This window comes from Oreochromis niloticus, linkage group LG16 (genome assembly GCF_001858045.2).
Source record: "Oreochromis niloticus isolate F11D_XX linkage group LG16, O_niloticus_UMD_NMBU, whole genome shotgun sequence".
In the NCBI taxonomy this organism is placed as follows: domain Eukaryota; kingdom Metazoa; phylum Chordata; class Actinopteri; order Cichliformes; family Cichlidae; genus Oreochromis; species Oreochromis niloticus.
In genome coordinates this window covers 29,603,418-29,622,007 of record NC_031987.2, presented here as the reverse complement: position 1 = coordinate 29,622,007, position 18,590 = coordinate 29,603,418, and the positions used below count along the sequence as shown (strand labels likewise).

At 40.7% G+C, this 18,590-nt stretch overlaps 1 protein-coding gene across 1 annotated transcript in view; it reads left to right on the top strand.

Moving 5' to 3' along the window:
* htr2aa (5-hydroxytryptamine (serotonin) receptor 2A, genome duplicate a) overlaps nt 1–18,590 on the top strand; it is an 84,881-nt gene that overhangs the window by 43,650 nt on the left and 22,641 nt on the right. The window contains exon 2 of the mRNA XM_003449546.5: nt 12,432–12,632. Coding sequence (XP_003449594.1) covers nt 12,432–12,632 — 201 coding nt within the window. The remainder of the gene's footprint in view (nt 1–12,431; nt 12,633–18,590) is intronic.

The following is an 18,590-nucleotide window of genomic DNA, read 5'->3' as shown; positions in this document are numbered from 1 at the left end:
CTCATGCACATCTATGTGCACAGGACAAGGAAAATCGCTTGGTCATCAGAAAAAACTTTAATTTGAATGAAACTTGCCTTTATTACCCACTGAGTCTATTTCAGCACAGCTGCCATTTAAAGTTTCATTATCTCATTCAGAAATTAGAAAACAGTTGACTAAATGTTCAATGAATCATCAAATTAAGTTATTAGGAAACACTGTTAGCTTATTCAGCCACACAAATGCTCTGCAATACAGGAAAAATTCACCTTGTGAAAACATTTCAAGACATGATAGAGGCCTTTTTCATATTTCTGTAGTCGTAATGTGTTAAAAAAAAAAAGAAGCTCTGTCTCATCAAAATGAAAGCAGTGCATACCAGCTGTGTAGAACGACAGCAGGTTTCCACACTGACTTATTTCAAGCTGATGTTCATTACTTGGGTGCCAAGGGCCAAGTAAGGGCCATTTAGGAATGTTTTGTCAGAGTCTCCAGCAACTCATAGGAACAGAAGGTGTCCTGGGGTGATGGAACTGGTTTCCAACTCTTCCCATGTCAAAGCCTGGAATCACACTGAAATACACCCTTAAGCCCAGTTTTTCAGCGTGCATAGTTAATGTTGTGAATTGACAAAGCAAAGCAATGTACAAAATGCAGACTTGCTAAATACAAAACAAATGAAGTCTACTAATTGTAGGTCTTGTTAACACTACCCTGGATTTTATTTCCCTACACATGAGTGTAAAAAATTACTTGATTACACACTGATCTGGCGCCCAGTTTGAAATACGCGTAAAGCCAGAGTACAAATGCTCCTCAGTTTAGCAGTATTGATCTTTTAAAATGACAAATGTCACCAATGGCAGCTCATAAAATCTGTAATGTGTGTGTCTATTCTGATTGTTTAAAAGAGGCATCACACTGTGTAACAATGGTAAAAGTTCACATTGTTGCTGTTAAATGCTGTTTTTCGACTCTGTCGATCGACTTTGGATCAAATAACTGACGTACAATTTGGGAAGATGTGCTATTCTAATGGGGTGAAAAAAAGGTGACAGTCTGAAATAACAGGGTGCTGAAAATTATTTGATCAGCTGATCGGTCAGTCTGAGATAAGAAAAAAAATCCAAATTCTCCACGGCCCTTGGGGTAGTACCAGGACATTAGACTGAAAGGAAATACATTCAGCAGAAACTGAAGTTTTTAATGAACGATAACATATATTTCTATTGAAATATATGTTTACATCAAAAGCTTACAGCTTTTCATTTAGTGTTTTGTTTTCTTTACATGCCATTCATTTATTTTATTTATATTTTTTGACTAATCCAGATTTGGAAAACTGTATATAATAAGCAAACGGAATTAGTATTATTATTTGTTATTACTATAATAAATTAAATATATTATTACAATCGCAGCATACATATGTATATATACTATACTGTCAAAAGCATTTGCTCGTCTGCCTTCACACACATATGAACTTGAGTGAGATCACATTCTTAATACATAGGCTTTAATATGCTTCTTACAAGGTTTAGGAGTGTGTTTATGTAAACGTTTTAAAATTCTTCCAGAAGACTGGCTCGCAGTCTTCACTCTAATTCATCACAAAGTTGTTGTGTTGGGTTGAAGTCAGGACCCTACGCAGGCCAGTCAAGTTCTTCCACATCAAACTCACTCATCCATGTTTTTGATGTAAGATTTGGATGGAGCTGCTCAGGCATGGAAACTCATTCTACGAAGCTCACTATGCACTGTTCTTGAGCTAATATTAAGGCCACGTGAAGTTTGGAGGTCTGTAACGATTGACTATGCAGAAAATTGATGATCTCTGTGCATTATGCCCCCGAGTTTCTGCTGGAACAGCTCTGTGATTTTACGTGGTCTACCGCTTCATGGCTGAGATGATGTCATTCTTATATCACTTCCACTTTGTTATAATACCACCAACAGCTGACTGTAGAAAAGCGAGGAAATTTCATGACTGGACTTGTTACACAGGTGGCATCCTATTACGACACAGCACTGGAATTGACTGAGCTCCTGAGAGTGACCCATTCTTTTGTAGAAGCAGTCGACATGCCACACATAAGTGCTTGATGTTATACACTTGTGGCCATGGACTAACTGGACCAAATGAAATAAATAATTTGGGTGGTTGAGGGAATACTTTTGGCAACACAGTGTAGGTCTGTAGGTACTCCGTCGCCTCCTTAAAAGGTGGGCCAGTCTGAACTGTTGCACCTGTGAATTTGCAAAGACATTTGTTTATATCATTTCATTAACTTGGCTGTGTGTGGGAATGATTGTATAAAAAGTACAGGAGAGACAGATAGATATATTTTTAAAAACTGGAACATATAATTGAACTGTAGGTCTAATGTAAATAAGCAAATAACCAGCAAGTGCTATTAAGAAATATTTCACAATTTCTAACCATCCAACTGATATCCACTTACTGTATGTTGGTTAATTAAAGTCAGTTAGACAGAAGATTTGTTCAGGCTTAAAGTGAGAAGTAAACTCCCAGTGTGTGTGTGTGTGTGTGTGTGTGTTGTGCGTGTTTTCTGCATTTGAGTGACATGTTGTGCAATATCAAGAGTTTGCAGATAACCACCCCTGCCACCAAGCTGCAATGTTATTGGCCATCAGTAACGCAACAAGGGGAGAATAGGAAAACTATTACCCAGTGGTTATTAGAATTCCATTGATCAAAACTGATGCTAAATCATTTTCATACAGTTGCCACGAATACGAAAATAAATAGACACTAAAATTGAATAAGACACATGGCTGTAAATATGCTTTTTCATCCCCTGAGAGTTCTCCTCAAATCTAATACAGCACGAATTATACACATTCAATATTAATACTGATAATATCAGTAACTTCAAGCATTTATGGTATTTAGAGGACAAAGTTGAAAGATTTTGGCAAGCTGCTAACTTTTCATGTTGTCATGTTGCCTCATTAGGTGGCTCTTTAAATCTAATTTGGAAAGTGTTTTCATTTATTTAAAATCTCATATGAAAACAAGCAGAATCTGCCCCCCTGGAACACCGGACAGTACAAGTGCAGGCCATAAAAGAGAGAAAAGAAAGTGGTTTGTGATCAGTGCTGGAGTATAATGGGCCTGATTGAAAGAGAGAGAGAACAAAAGAGATTCACAAATGTAAAACAAGGTCGGAGAGACAGAAAAGGACATATAGGCAGACAGAGGACAGAAATAACTGTTCAACATGACCATCAGACAGAGACGATGACATAAGCAACGCAATTAGAATAAAAATCTACAGGAAAAGAGGAAAGCAGTGAAGTGATGAAGTGATGATGACGGTGAGGAGAAGGCGGTAGAAGAGAGTCTGGCGGTGACCATGGCGACATCGAGCAACGTGGATGAGTCATCTCCTTCCAAATAATAAAAGCCTGGATCGTGTTGTCTCTCACCTGTCGCATGGTGGGAACAACAGAGAACGGAGGTGGATGAGGAGGAGGGTGCGTAAACACTCCATCATGATCTGGAATATGATGGTGCTCATGATGATCTGGCTCTAATCCCCTCAGCTATGGATCTATTTTTGTCAACACCCTTGGGATGAGATCCTGGGGGAGGTGGTGACAACTTGGCCACAAAAATCTCCCAGATACTGACAGGGACTTTTTGTCTACATATTCTATATGGGCTGATGTTAAATTCACATGGATGAGCTGATTTATTCAATCAAGGGCTGGTTTCTGTATGCTTACATTCGGTTTTTCATGATTATGCAAAATTAAAGTGGCAATTGTCCTTAAAGATCTGCATCAAATCCTCAATGCAATTGTTGAAATCTCTTAAAAAAGCAGACATGGTAGATGCATTTATTCTTGCTTTTCTTATGGTCTTTACAAAGAGCAGGAGGGGGCCTGGTTGCAGATGCATGGAGGATTACATTTTGTGAGGACTGTAACTCACCATAATGCCAGCTATTGAGCTGTGAAATTCAGTTTTAAGCAAGCACTTGGCAACAGTGGGAAAGAAAAACTCACATTTAACAGAAAGAAGTCTCATGGTTTACAGAGGGGCAGCCATCTGCCATGAGTGGTTGAGGTTTAGGCAGAGCCAAAAGACAGGACAAAAGGCACACATGAGAAGAATGACTAATGGTTAAATGCATTAACCATGCATTTAACGCCCCAAGGTTCCGGAATGTTCGGCATTCAAGAATGCGCCAAGGATCCGGAATGTTCCCTAACGCCCCAAGGTTCCGGAATGTTCCGGAACGCATTCCGGAATTCCGAACATTCCGGAACCTAGGCGCATTCCGGAATTCTGAACATTCCGGAACCTTGGAGCATTCCGGAACCTTGGCGCATTCCGGAATGCTGAACATTCCGGAACCTTGGGGCATTCCGGAATGCCGAACATTCCGGAACCTTGGTGTGTTCCGGAACACAGAGTGAAAAAGAACTGAGTTAAGAAGAAACACTCATCATGGGAGGCCCCAAGTCTCCTAGGGCTATGGCAGCGTAATTAAGGGAGGATTCAGAGTAATCTGATCCAGCTTGCTCAAAACGGAAAGTTTCAAGCCTATTCTTAAAACTAGAGACGGTGTCATTATAGTTCCACAGAAGAGGGCCCTTTCACCCACATTCAGTTTATTAAGACTCCTATTGTGATAATATGGTTCTATGAGGTCTTTAACACGAGAAGGAGAAGTTGAGGAGAAGGATATTGAATTCAGTTCTTCATTTAACAGCAACCAACAAAGAGAAGGCAATATGGGAGAAATATGGTTGCTTGTTCTATTCTCTGTCAGCATTCTCACTGGAGTGCTCTGGATCGACGAAGTCTTTTTAAAGAACTTTTACAACCTGATGATGATGAAATAATCCAGACTAGAAGTAAAAACTGCAGTATTTTTAGTTTTTCAGTGTCACTCTGAAAATATTTTTTCTAATTTTAGAGATATTGCACAATATCATATTAGGATATATGATATTGTGGACTTGCTACCTTTGCTCGCAGAGGCTACTTGGGCCGGGCTACCTACACAGGGTTGTTTTTTTTATGGTGTGGATTCAGTTATCCAGATAAATGAGTGTGATCTATAAAACTACAACTCAACAACATTTATTTCAAGTGCCATTAATGCTAAAGGAGGGCAAAGAGTGAATAAACATTTGACAAATTGAGCAGGAAAGTGCTGCTGCTAATGGTGCAAGCGTATTGATCTAAGCTAGCAGAAGCTAACCTAGCGAATCACTAAAGACACAAGAGTGAGTACCATTCAAAAATGGTTGAGATCTCTTCGAAAAGTGTTTATTAACTGGGACATTACCACATTTTTATCTACATATGCCATTTATAGATTTATATGTCTATAAATCTCCTGATGTATTGGGATTGGTGCAATGGAACTAGAGACCTGTTTGGGGTGGGCAATGACTATCACCTGATGTCAGGTCTAGTGACACACCCAAAGCGGCAAATGACAAAGAACTATGATTACGTTTGCAACTTCAACGTTTTTTAACCCTTTCAGTGACGAAGTCTCAGTAGTAATCTTCACTGTTTGTTTTTAACTTTCCGTGTCTCCCATGTAATAGCTACTGCTGAATTTGCTTTGTACAGCAAATGTATGTTTTTTATTATATTAATCTGCACTCAAATTGGGAGGCTTTTATTTGTTTTTCAGTTTTTCACTATTTCTCATTTCATTCCATTTTGATTTTATAGTTTTAATTTTCACTGCTCTGTTTCTGTGTTATGCAGTTTTGAACTGCCCTGTGCAGAAACAACCTCTATAAATAAACTCACCTTGATCTATAGCACATAAAAAGCATATCTGCTTCCATTCATGATAATATTCATAATATAATATAATTTACATCAGCAGTTGAGTAGTTTCAGGACCAATTTAGAGGGCTATATTTAGAAATGACTGCTGCAGGAGCAGCACGACAGCCATGAGGGAGACATGCTGTGGTTGTGTCTGTGTGATCTGAAGATACGTGCATGTGTGTAGAAACATATAGTTCCAGCCTGTGCACCTGCAGTTTAGTCAGTGGTGGATGTATCTGGAGCGCATTCTCAGTTCGGGGCGGGTCTAAAAGCCTTCGGCCTTGTTCCATCTGTATGACTCATTCCATTTATTACTCTGCAGTCACTGTGTGATCAGCCTTTTAGAGGCTAACAACACACGAGTCCATGAAAACCACCATTGTAGCACAGCTAATGTTCTTTAACACAGACACAAGTTAAATTAAAGCAAATCTGCAGTCTGGGACAAAAACAAATATTGTCCCTGTGTGTCATTACTATTCATATTAGAAAGACCAGTTGCAAAGACCTACAAAATAAGCCACTGGTTATCATGAAGCCACCTCCCTTCATGGGAAAATTTCCTGGAGATATGAAAGGAGAAGAGAGACTTCTCTGCTTTTAAGTGAACTATGAAATACATTGCTAAGTTTTGAGGGACATAGATGTGACCCGTTCATGTGTTACGCCTGTTGTTGTTGCGTTGTGTTCTGGCGTGAAAGTAAGAGGCTGGAGACAGCACTTGGGTCTTTGGCTCTTTACTGCACATCTGCAGGGTCTGATCTGTGTGTGTCACGCGCCTGCCAGTACACCTCTCCTCCAGCCATGCTGAAAGGAGCTGTGACTGCAGCTTCATTAACACTATAAGAATATAATAAATCAAATACAACAAATTGTTTTAAAACATTAACTTAAGCTCTCAAAAACAAAAAGCACAAAATAAATAATATGTCACTGAAAAATCATCAAAACAACTTATAAAAACAATAAGCAAAATAATTCAAAAACAAATAAACAATTCAATAACCAGGACCCAATATTCTAGTGCTTATAGTTTAAACATTATACTTCAGTACAATCATATTAATAACTGCCATACATCAGGCATTACAACACTGTACTTATAAAAACAATGAATGAAAGATTGCATCTTCAAAACATAAGAACATCTCCATACCTGCAACACAGAAATACGAGTCTGATCTGTGTGTGTCACGCGCCTGCCAGTACACCTCTCCTGACGAAGGAAAAAAAAGAGTGCACGCTGTTAAAAAAACTGCAGCGAATATGCTCACAAGCCGCTAGCGATCAGGCTAACTTAGCATGCTAGCATTTCAGCTGCGTTCTCGGCTAAAACTCATTAAAAACGTATATTAGCAAACTCCACAAAACTTATCCCGAACGAGTCTCTTAATGACAAACAAAAACGCGGCGGTTCGGCTGTATTCACATTGCAGCTTGGTGTCTGGACAAACTTTAATTCACAGAGAGCAACGTGGCAGTGTCTCACCTCTGGCCATGCTGAAAGGAGCTGTGACCGGGGCACACATGCACGTGCCTACGTCACCACGCAGCGCACACACACACGAGCGCACACAGACTCAGATCACACAGGTAGGAGATTGAGATGCAAAGTGAAGTATATAATAAAAAAAAGGGGGTCTTTTGGGTGAAATTCACAAGTATTTAACACATATGTTACATTCACCCCCCCTGAATTTCACCAAAATCACTACACATCTGAATGGTACTGCAATACCGAGAGGCACAACGATGCTGAACTACCATCACCTCCGGACCAGGCAACCCAAGGATCTTATCCCATAGTTCAGTTAAAAAACTATCCGTAAATGGATTAAAAGAAGTTGGATAGGTTGATCAGGCCTCCAACCCTTTCAGAACACAAAGGTGCAGCCTACACCTCATCAAACGGGGTCCCATTAAAGACGCACAGGGCAGGTGTCATGATGCCTCAAGCAAATACACATTCATAATACGCAATGGGATGACCAAAAAACAGTCTATGTCAGAGGCCGAGCCTCCCATGGCGGTAACAGGCCCCATGTAATAGGTTTCTGGATCATGTTTTCTATCAGCCTGTTGACTGACTTTACCACCCGACCTGCTCTGGTAACCACTCTGCCTTGAACATTGGCACGGTCAGGGTCATGTCTTGGCAAGTTGGATGGCTGCCCAGGATACGGCTGACCAGAGGTCTGATTCATGTCTGAGCCAGAAACAGGAATAGTCTGCGGAACAACAGTGTCCCCATGGCAGGCACCCGGAGCAGAAACTGCATGAGACTGTGTCACATCAGAGGTGGCGGAACAGTCAATCGGAGTAGGAAGAGCAAAGTGCTGGGCCTGACCAGAAGGACTTGCTGAAGTGTGAGTTGTGCAAGTCTGAGAGTCAGGTAAGGCATTGTCCAAGTCCGCACCATCACATGAACCGTGCTGACGATCCGTGGACTGTGAGGCATGCTCTCCCGCCACAGAATCCACATCCACCCCATGGCTCAAATCCGAAAGGACCCACAAGGAAGTCCTTGCTGCGGTAGACTCTGTCTCTAGACTGCCAAGGTCCTCCAGATCCCACAAGCACTGAGATCCCCCTCACTGGAGAAAAGGTCCAGGGACTGACTTCCCAATGAATCCTGAACAGGAAGGAAACTCACGTCCAACAGAAGGTTTCTGTGTACAACCTTACTCTGGCCTGAAGAGTCACTGATCCTGTAAATGTGGGTCCTGGGATACCTCTCCACAACAGTATAAACCTGAGGCTCCCACTTGTCTTTCAAGTTTCTTCTTGCCCCGCTCGCCTTTATTGGCAAGCAGGACGCGATCCCCAACATTCAGAGACACACCTTTGATTGTCTTATTGTATTGACGAGCCTGATGCTCCTGCTTATTGCTGGTGTGCTCCTGGGCGATCTTGGCAGCCTCAGACAAGTATGACAGAAGAAGCTTGGAGTAGCTGTTAAAGTCCACCACAATGGGATCATGCAAAACAGACTTGAACGTCGACCGGTAGTCGTGGGACACGGCCGAACATCAAGTAGAATGGGGCATATCCAGTAGTCTCATGAACAGTTGCATTATAAGCAAAGGTCAATGTCTGAATCTGCTGCGGCCATTCCTGTTTGGCTCTGAGAGGGAGAGCTCGCAGCATATTGCCAAGTTTGCGGTTGAACCGCTCCGTGCTACCATTGCCCATAGGGTGATAAGCAGAAGTCTGCAGAAGCTCAGAAAACAATTCACTCTCAAAGCTGGGACCTTGGTCTGAGTGAATACGCTCAGGGAAACCATATACACAAAAAACCAAGTCCCACAACTTTCTGGCAACCTGCCTGGCAGTCTGATTCTTGCACGGGAAAGCAAAGGCCATTTTCGTGACATGGTCAGTCGCCACAAGCACATCAACAGAACGCTTCTTTTTGTCCTCTGCTGACCAAAAGTCAATGCAGATGAGCTCCATGGGAGCAGAGGTCTTAATGCTCTCTAATGGGGCTCATGCTGCAGGCTCTGGAGTCTTGGCAAGTATGCACCTTCCACAACACCGAACATGCTCCTTCACATCCCTCTCCATATTGTGCCAGAAAAAACGTTGCCTTGCTAGGTGGAGGGTCCAAACTTGACCCTGGTGCCCTGCCAAATCGTGGACACCTTTCAAGGCCTGCGCCCGTAAATTTGCTGGCAACACCAACTGGAGTCTCTTTGTTTTGCTCACAGGGTCTCTCGTCTCCCTGTAGAGAATGCGATCCCGAACCTTGAGCCTCTCCCAGTGCTTCAATAAGGCCAGTGCCCTGGAGTCCATATCATGTCTCTCACGCCTGGAAGGGCGCCTCCTGCGGGTTACGAGTGGCAGGACGGCGGAGATGATAGTATCTTGAAGTTGGTGGTCCTCCAGCTCATGCAAGGTAAGTGATGGCAGTATATCATTGCCAACTGGTTGCAACTGCTGAACAAGGTGGAGAAGGGAGGCAGCTCTATTCTCCGCAGCGGTTTCCCAGTAATCATGGTGAACCAAGGTAGCCTTGACTTCCGACGAACTGTAGGAATCTTCTGAGGACAGAGCTGGAGCAGGTTGTTGGGCAGCCTGAAGATTTTGGACACCAAACCTGAAAGCGTCCTGCACCTCATGAGCCGCCGCACCTTCTGCATTCCACACCAAGTGCTCGTAGGGCTCCTGAAGCAAGCGCCCACCAAGGGGTCACGACTGAGTGCATCTGCTACAACATTCTTTCGACCTGGGATGTACCTCAAATCAAAGTTGTAGGATGACAGCTTGGCCACCGACCTTTGTTCATAAGCGTCCAGCTTGGGCTTGGTCAATATATGAACGAGCGGGTTGTTGTCAGTCCACACTGTGAACTTGTGCCCCTTCAACCAACTTTTCAGAGATGCTCCACTTCAGGGCCATGAACTCAAGGCAATGAGCTGGGTATCTCTGCTGTGACCTGCTTAGCGCTCTGCTCGCGAAAGCAATAGGGCATGCCTTATCCCCGTCGATAGGTAATTGTGATAAAACCGCTCCCAGTCCATCCAGAGAAGCATCCACAGACAAAATGAATGGTCGTGAAAAGTCAGGATAAGCCAACACGGCACAGTTAAGGAGGTCGTCGTTCAGTTTATGAAAGGCCTTGTCACACGCAGGGCTCCAATCTGCAGCAGTCAACTTCCTGAACATGCCAGCACCCCTCCCAGCCTGACTAGTCCGTCCCTTCCTCTTCTGGCCAGCCGTCAGAGCAAACAGAGGCTTGGAAATGGCTGAGCAACCAGGAATGAAGGTACACGAGGTATAGTGACTGTATTTTTCCAGTTAGTCCTCACGTTTCATCTAGGGATGCCACTGAGACATGAGGATTTACTCCACAATCACTAAAGTTAGATTTATTCTGTGGCGTCATGCCTCCTGCTTTTTCTCGTTCTTGTAGTTATGCACCATGGTTCCATACTTCCCGTGATGTGGCCTGAGCCACATCAGCAGACTCCTTTTTGTGTTAAAGAGCACAAAATCAACTCTGAGCTCCATTTCCTCGCCCATGTCTCTGAGTCCTGTATGATACAGTAGGAAACAAATTTTATGCCTCCTCTATCCTCGGTCTGATTCTTTCAAACAGTACATAAAGCTTGTAAAGATGAGAATGCAAAAATACCGTTCACTCAGGCTCAGCTAATTCTTCAAAGCAGCATACTGTTAAAGCAGTCACATTACTTCACTTGGGACAGCAAATTAAATATATCAACAAGAAGCAAAAAAAATACCCAAGCATGAGGTCATTTTACATATATTACAATCGTATATTATTCTTAAGATTCCACTGCAGCAGTTGAGGTTTAAACTACCTCCATTTCCAACCTGGATTCAGCCATGAAGAAGTAAAACAGTGAGGTCATGACCAGGTTAGGCTTTGTTCCACTAGCTTAAATGCAAGCTCCTGTGGGAATTTCAATGGTCTTTGTGAAAAAGGATAAGCATTCTCTTGAGTGTTACTTTGTACTGCTGCTCAGACACATTTTATAACAAAATTAAACCTGGATTCTTGTTTGAGAATAATCCAAGAAAAATATACAAGTTTAATTTCATATCATGATCTCTTCTAATGTCAGTTCTGTGAGGACCTTTCAGAGTAAATAAAATAGGATTGTTATTCAGTGACAATAATTTATGTTTGGAAGTGGGACTCTGTTCTGAGACCTTCCTGGCCCGCCACGCACAAATATGGAAAGTCAAAAGGCAGCGAGAGCAGCTGCAGATTTGTCTTATCAGTAACAATGACATGACTTTAATTAAGTGAGAAAGAACATGAATAGCATGATATGGAAGAAATGAGGGTGGAGGTGGCTTTGTGAAGGAGCTTGAGGGGTAGCTGTCACTGTATGCAGGCTGAAGCAGGTTACAGAGTGCACTGCATGTGAGATTTGCCAATAGGATGTTCATCAGAGTATCCGCAGAGCCATCAGCTGATGATTTTGAAAACAACTGATCTGCCAAGATTGCTGGCTGAGCTTCAGGCTACGGCCTGCCAGAAACAATGCTATGCAAAGATTTTTCAACATTTTCAGCAGCTCACACAGTGTTTTTTCCCTCTGTGATTTTGTTATTTCAGAATTTTGTGCACCCAAACTCATTCATGGATTCACCTCACTGGTCAAGCGCTGACAGTTAAGATCAATTTTTTTCATTGAAAGTTGCTAAAAACATCAGTATTTGAAAAAGTACAAATTCTGAGTATTTTGAAACACTTTTTTAAGTGACATGTTATCAGTAAATGGCCTGTACTGACTTTTAATTTTAAGTCTGTGAATATCAGTCAGGTGTAAATAAAGCTTACCTTTGGGAAAAACTGAAAAATGCAGTTTTAAATTATTGAAACAAAGACATTTATTACCCAAGAAGCAGAAGATGTAATATTGACACCACACAGCACTAAAATGCATCACTTGTTATTGAATTATAGCCAGAACTAGCAAAAAAACAGATGGATTAGTCTTTAACTTAATGTTCAGATTCGATACATTGCAGTGAAATTACCTGTTGGAGGATATCATCCGGAACACTGAGACTAAAGCACCATTGTTCATCCAGGCAAAGCTATTTTCACAGATTCAACAAATATGTACTCTCTGCCCTTCTGCAGATTACGGCTGGCCCCTGCCCTCTGATCTTTGCCCCATCTGGATCTATCTGGACGTCCTGTTCTCCACAGCATCCATCATGCACCTTTGTGCCATCTCTCTGGATAGATACATCGCCATACGCAACCCAATCCACCACAGCCGCTTCAATTCTCACACCAAGGCCCGCATCAAGATCATGGCAGTGTGGACCATTTCAGTGGGTAAGTACACACATGCAAACCTAAACACCAACTATTTACAGTCTATGTATCTGTCAGTAAATTGTGGGATACTGAGGTCTTCACAGGCCAAAAATGCTGCATTAGATTGAATTTGAGATGTCTTCAACACTAATAGGGAGAAAACACCAACTGGCAGCAGCATGCAATATGTCAGTGAACAGAGCAACAAGGATATGATGGGAGATGTGTGGGACATTTTCAGTCTTGGCAGAAGAAGCTACGAGAAGCAATGAGAAGGGACAAGAAATGATGGACGTGCAGGCGGATCAAGACTGGATATTGCACTTCACACTGATTTAAAACTGGGAGAATACAACTTTGAAATCTAACCAAAAATAAAATGATTCAGAAAACTGTTATGAATCAAATAACACTAGAAAAAAATCAAAGCACATTCTTCTGAAACACAGCTTGAAAAACCTTTAATTTCCTCCAGTATTCATTATTCCCCGGTGAATAAAAAGCCTTCATGTCAGGGTCCAAATACTTAGATTATGATTTTATGGTTCTCATTTTCAAGCAAGTCAACAAAACCTGGAGGTGTCCATATTTTATTTTTTAAGTTTCTTATAGAAAAACCTGTCTTGTACTGTAGGTATTAAGCATCAGACAGAGAAATGCAAAATCAGTACAAAATGGCAGCGTGGAATAAAAATCAAAACAAAAGACATGTCATGTGACAAGATCTTGGACCATGTTTGCTTATGTGTCCTTAAGACCTGAAAAGATGTTAAGCGAATCTTTAAGGTCGTGATGCTTGACTTATGATACAATTTTCTTATTTACAGAGAGGGGACCCTTCTTACCCATGGTCCTAAGTATGTGATAGAGTTAAGACACCAGTTAACAATCCATAAGTAACTCAAAAAGCAAACCCTGTGGGACACAAGAATTAGTGAAACACAGATTATTTAAAGATTGCTGATTTGTAAATTTAAGCTGCCAAACATCATCCTGGGTAATGCTAGCTTGCCAGGTACAATAAGGCCTCAGTCACGCAGGCCTATGTGACCCCCCTGACAGCCTCCGGTTGCAAGAGAAAAATGTGTATTCCCTGAAGAGGAGCTGCTGGATGCTCCTGACTATTGCTAAGTGAAATCGGTCAGAAAGCACCCAAAATCTCTTTATGATTGCTTTGGTTGCTAGCACATTGGAGTTTTCACTATCAGTTTGCATGAAAGACACTGACTTGTCTGTAAATACTTGCCAATTATTATTTGAGCTGTAGTAAAACTAAAAAAAAAACATCTGTGATACAACAAAGAAAGAGAGACTGTTTACAAGTAAACATTTTGTCTTACTACTGCAATTAACTCATTTGCAAAGGAACATCTTACTTTGAAGTTTCTGATTTGAATCACACATTTAACAGTTTCAATACAGCTCTTGAGTAGTTTGTTAGTGTTTTCAGGGAAACATGAAAACTACTGGCAACCACAGCAACCTGCTACAGACCAAATTGATTGCAAGGAGGTTGTCAGTGCAGCACTGTGTATTTCTTTGTAACCAGTTTCTCATTAGGGACTGACAGCAACTACTCACCTCGCCTCTGTCAGTGCGCCCCAGGGCAGCTGTGGCTACAATGTAGCTTGCCATCACTAGTGTGTGAATGTGTGTGTGAATGGGTGAATGACTGAATGTAGTGTAAAGCGCTTTGGGGTCCTTAGGGACTAAGTAAAGCGCTATACAAATACAGGCCATTTTACCATTTCCTTGCCAGCACGTTGTAGAATTTACACTTTTCCTTTCCAACTGGTAGTATATGACTGGGGTCTAACCATGTATATAGCCATCTACTAGGTCATCAAGGTGTGGTCCTTACCAGTATCAACAGAGGATTCAGGCCCGGCTCCTTTCAGAGCGAGAGAGGGTTTTTGAAACCTCTGCTTTGTGCTTGATTTGAAAGGCAATTATTTGAACATTTAAGTTCACTTTGTATCTTATTCTGTTTTTATAGACAGTGGGCTAGCGGTCTTGTGTGTCTTGCCTAAAGCGGCATTCATACAAGGAGTCACTTTTATTGACTACATTAAAGTACAGAAAAGGTGAAATGAGGATAATGTGCTTCTTGAGGCTAAGAGACATTTTCCCCAAAGTTTCCCAGCCACACTGTCGAAACAGTAATGGGAATGAGTCAGTACACTGAGGTTTTAAAACAGTGGAAGTACAGCAAACCTAAATCACTCTCAGAAGCCTTGGTCTACATATTTTACATTTATTATTTAAGTTCAGGATTCTTTTCATTTTATTGTTTATTCTGCTGAAATAAAAAAAAAAAAGCAACTCTGTAAAAATGTAGCCATGTACATGTAAAATGTTGCCTCTCTTAATTCTAAGGTGTTATGTGCCAGAGCATCATGGAAATGACCTTATATTTAGCAGGTCTTAAAACTACTTACATAAAAATGAACAGTAAAGCAAGAATGTATTTTTTTATTTAACAAAAATGAAGTCAAAATGCAGAAGCAATGTTTGAAAAACGAATTCCATCCTTACTACTTCCACAGGAAATAAGAGGGTAAGTAGCAGCCATCAAATTACTGGATTAACTAATTATCAGCAAATGTGAGCACCTCTATAAAAATATGGTTTTCGCTGTTAAAAACATGTCAAAGAGGAAAGACATCACTAATCTTAGAAAAGCAACTGTTGCTGCCCATCAGTCTAGGAAGTCTACAAAATATGTGATTTCTTTATCATATGACTATACTATATATTAACAACACTGTCTTCACCAGATTTACATAAAAAATTAAATATTCACGCAAATATTTGCTAATTTTTCAATAATTTACTGTTGAACTCATTATGTAAACTAGCCTTAGAGGACATTTTGGTGATTGATTTGACACAAAGGTTAAGGCAGTACATCAGTGCTGTATTTTATTTAACGTATGCTCTTTGTAAATATCAGACCTCTAGTAAAGACCAGGATTTTTTTTGCTATGATTTACTTAGATAAAACAGCACAAATTCAAGTTCTCTGAGTTCATAAACAGCTAAACTGAAGTTACTTAAGAGAGAATATAGTGAATGCACAATAATGTGAAGAGGAATAAAAAGAGTACAAACCTATTCATCAAAAATGTTGCAGCCAGCTCCTCATAAGATGCAATTTTCCACAAGATGTTTATAGCTTCATATAATTTTTTATAAAGGACAGGGAACAATCAAGTCTTGATAATTGGTTTCTGCTAGTCTGGCTGGCCTCCAGCTGTTCAGTTCAATGGACATAGATGAGCAGGAAATGTAATGATGGGACAGTAGTCAAAGACCTGCAGCCATAGTGGTGGGATGGGCGTGCATATTAGCTTTAATTATTTAATCAGAAAAACAAGAAACATAAAGATGAAATCAAAGATCTCAGCTTACCTTTTACTTGCTGTAAGTGCCTCCTCATTTGGCTCTTTTGGTTTCCTGCCTGACTTTCCAAACGTGTGGTGTTGTGTGTTTGGGGTCTGTGATCTATGAAATACCTAAATACTGATGTGTTGGCATAGTGTCAGACCAATAGCAGCACAAAAAAACAACAACTCAGATTCACCTACATAATGTAGTCAATTTGCATGTGAAAAAAAGAGAGAAATTACACACAAGAGTCAACATAGCCACAAAATAACATCTACAGCATAAAATGACTGCAGACAGAACCCAATTACCGTAAAAAGAGGCAAACTTACTATAAAATGATGCACAACAATCAAAGGAGAAAAAACTGACTAAACAAGAAACAAAATTAGTACAACGATAAAGCTGCAGAGAGATAACAACAACCAGAAACACAATACTCACAAGACCCCAAATCAAGATTAACAAAAACAAATTTAACCCAAATTGTGTCCAGTCACTTACGTGAAAAACCGAGTTATTTAATGTGATTGTTCATTAACTCTATAAACATACTGCAATTGATGCCCTTTAAAAATGTCTAATTTTACAGGGAATAAATTCTAAAGTATTAAATATAAAAGATAACTTTAAAAATGATTAAAAAGAGTTTAACGTGATGGATGGCGCTTGGTCTGGTGCAGGCAATGGTTCAGTATGTGGGGACTATGTGGAGACAATTGGCAGCTAAGACTTGCCCATCTACCTGCAGCTGACATCTGTTGTCAGATGGAGGCTTCTCTTGCTTGTGCTGTTGTAGATCCATCAGCTGCCTGCAGAGAAGCTTACAGGTGGGTGGATCGATCCAGATATTGCTAGTATCGATACCAGCGCTAGTATTCGGATTTATGCTGTCATACCTCAAACATTAGCTATGACAAATGTCTGAACTTTTCTGTGTTGACTGTCACCTCTCTTTTAATAATAGCCCACAGCAAATTTAACCAACAGAAATGAACCCAAAGTGCTTTAGAGACAGGCACATTCATGTTCCCAGTTTCAAAAACATATGAGAAAGCTGAAAGGTGTGTTTTGTTCTGTTGGCTAATTATTTTCGCACTGCTGTCCCCTACATAAGCTGTCTTTACAGGTTAAAACTATCACTATTTGTGTCAGCAATACTGGCTCTTTATTTACTTGGTATCGGAATAATACCAACATTTGGAGTATTATATAGCACTAGAGAAGAACAAAGTTATAGCACAGAAAGAGCTATAATAAAATGAGGGTTGAAGATAGTTACTGCAGTCACTGTCTGTGTTTTTTCTTTTATCTTTGGTTGCTTTTTTTGGGCTTCTCCAATTCCCACAGAACGATGTCTCTCACTTCCCTGTTCCAGCCAATGATTTAACCAACGGGCATTAGACCGCTGTTTGTGCTCATCCACATTGGGCAACAGTCAGTTTGGATTTTGGAGGACTTCTTCAGAGCAGATTGGCATTGGTTTTAAACCCCTGTCTATAAGCCCTCTACACGTAAATACATACACAAACCAACACAACCATGGTGGCAAAATCTATGCGTAAGGCCCATCCTCAAAGGCAACTGCTTCTGGTATGCAGCCTCAACCATGATATATCCACAAGTGCACACAAGGACAACAAGAAAGTCCAATGACAGTGGACTTTTGGGTCTTGAAAAACCATCAGTTTTAGCTGCAAAAAGAGCAACGGAGAGCTGAAACTGCCAACCAGCTGACTCCTTGGGCGCTTGCTGCCAAACGCAAGCCGTGTGGTAAATCATTGGAGATGTGGAGACAAACACAGTTGGTAACCCTAACCCTAACCTTATATACAGGAGAAAGGCAAAACAAAATGTCTTTGGAAAAAAACGTGTCTATTGGGAAGATTTTTTTTTCCTTTTATTTCCTACTGATTGCAAATACTTTGGGGTGATCAGAAGAAGAACCAGAAGATCCCAAAGAGTTAGTGACGTTTCCACAGAGTTACTTACAGAAACCTTTTGCATCTTATTGAACTTGTTTACTAAATAAACTCAATTATAATAAATTCATTATGTTGCCTTGAGCCAAATTAATCTGTGACTGAGTTTGGACCTTTAGGGAGGGTTAGAATTGCAACACCGAGACAAACCAGTGAAAAACGTTTTCCCTGAAAAAAGTTCTGATTATTAATGAAATAATGATTAAGTCTAAAAATCAAGATTAAAAATCAGCATGATGCTTAGCTAAAAAGAAGATAATGTCCGACCTTTGTTACCCTCTTGTGCTTTTATGTTAGTTATGAAAATGGAAATTACTCATTGTGTTCTTTAAATAGGGGGATGATTTAGACAAAGTTAATATTTCATCAACTGGAGAAACTGTCAGGTTAGCTCTGACCAATTTCTGACCTTGTAGCTGTGACAGATGCAGCAAAAATCACTGATCTGATCTTTGTTCAACAAAATACTACTGTCAGTAAACACAACATTCACAAATAAATCTGACATACCTGAAAATCTTCAGCTCTATATAAACACATCAGTCCAATCTTCAACACACAGTTAAACAATAAAGGTAAGAGGAAAGATCTCGATGAGCTTTAATGA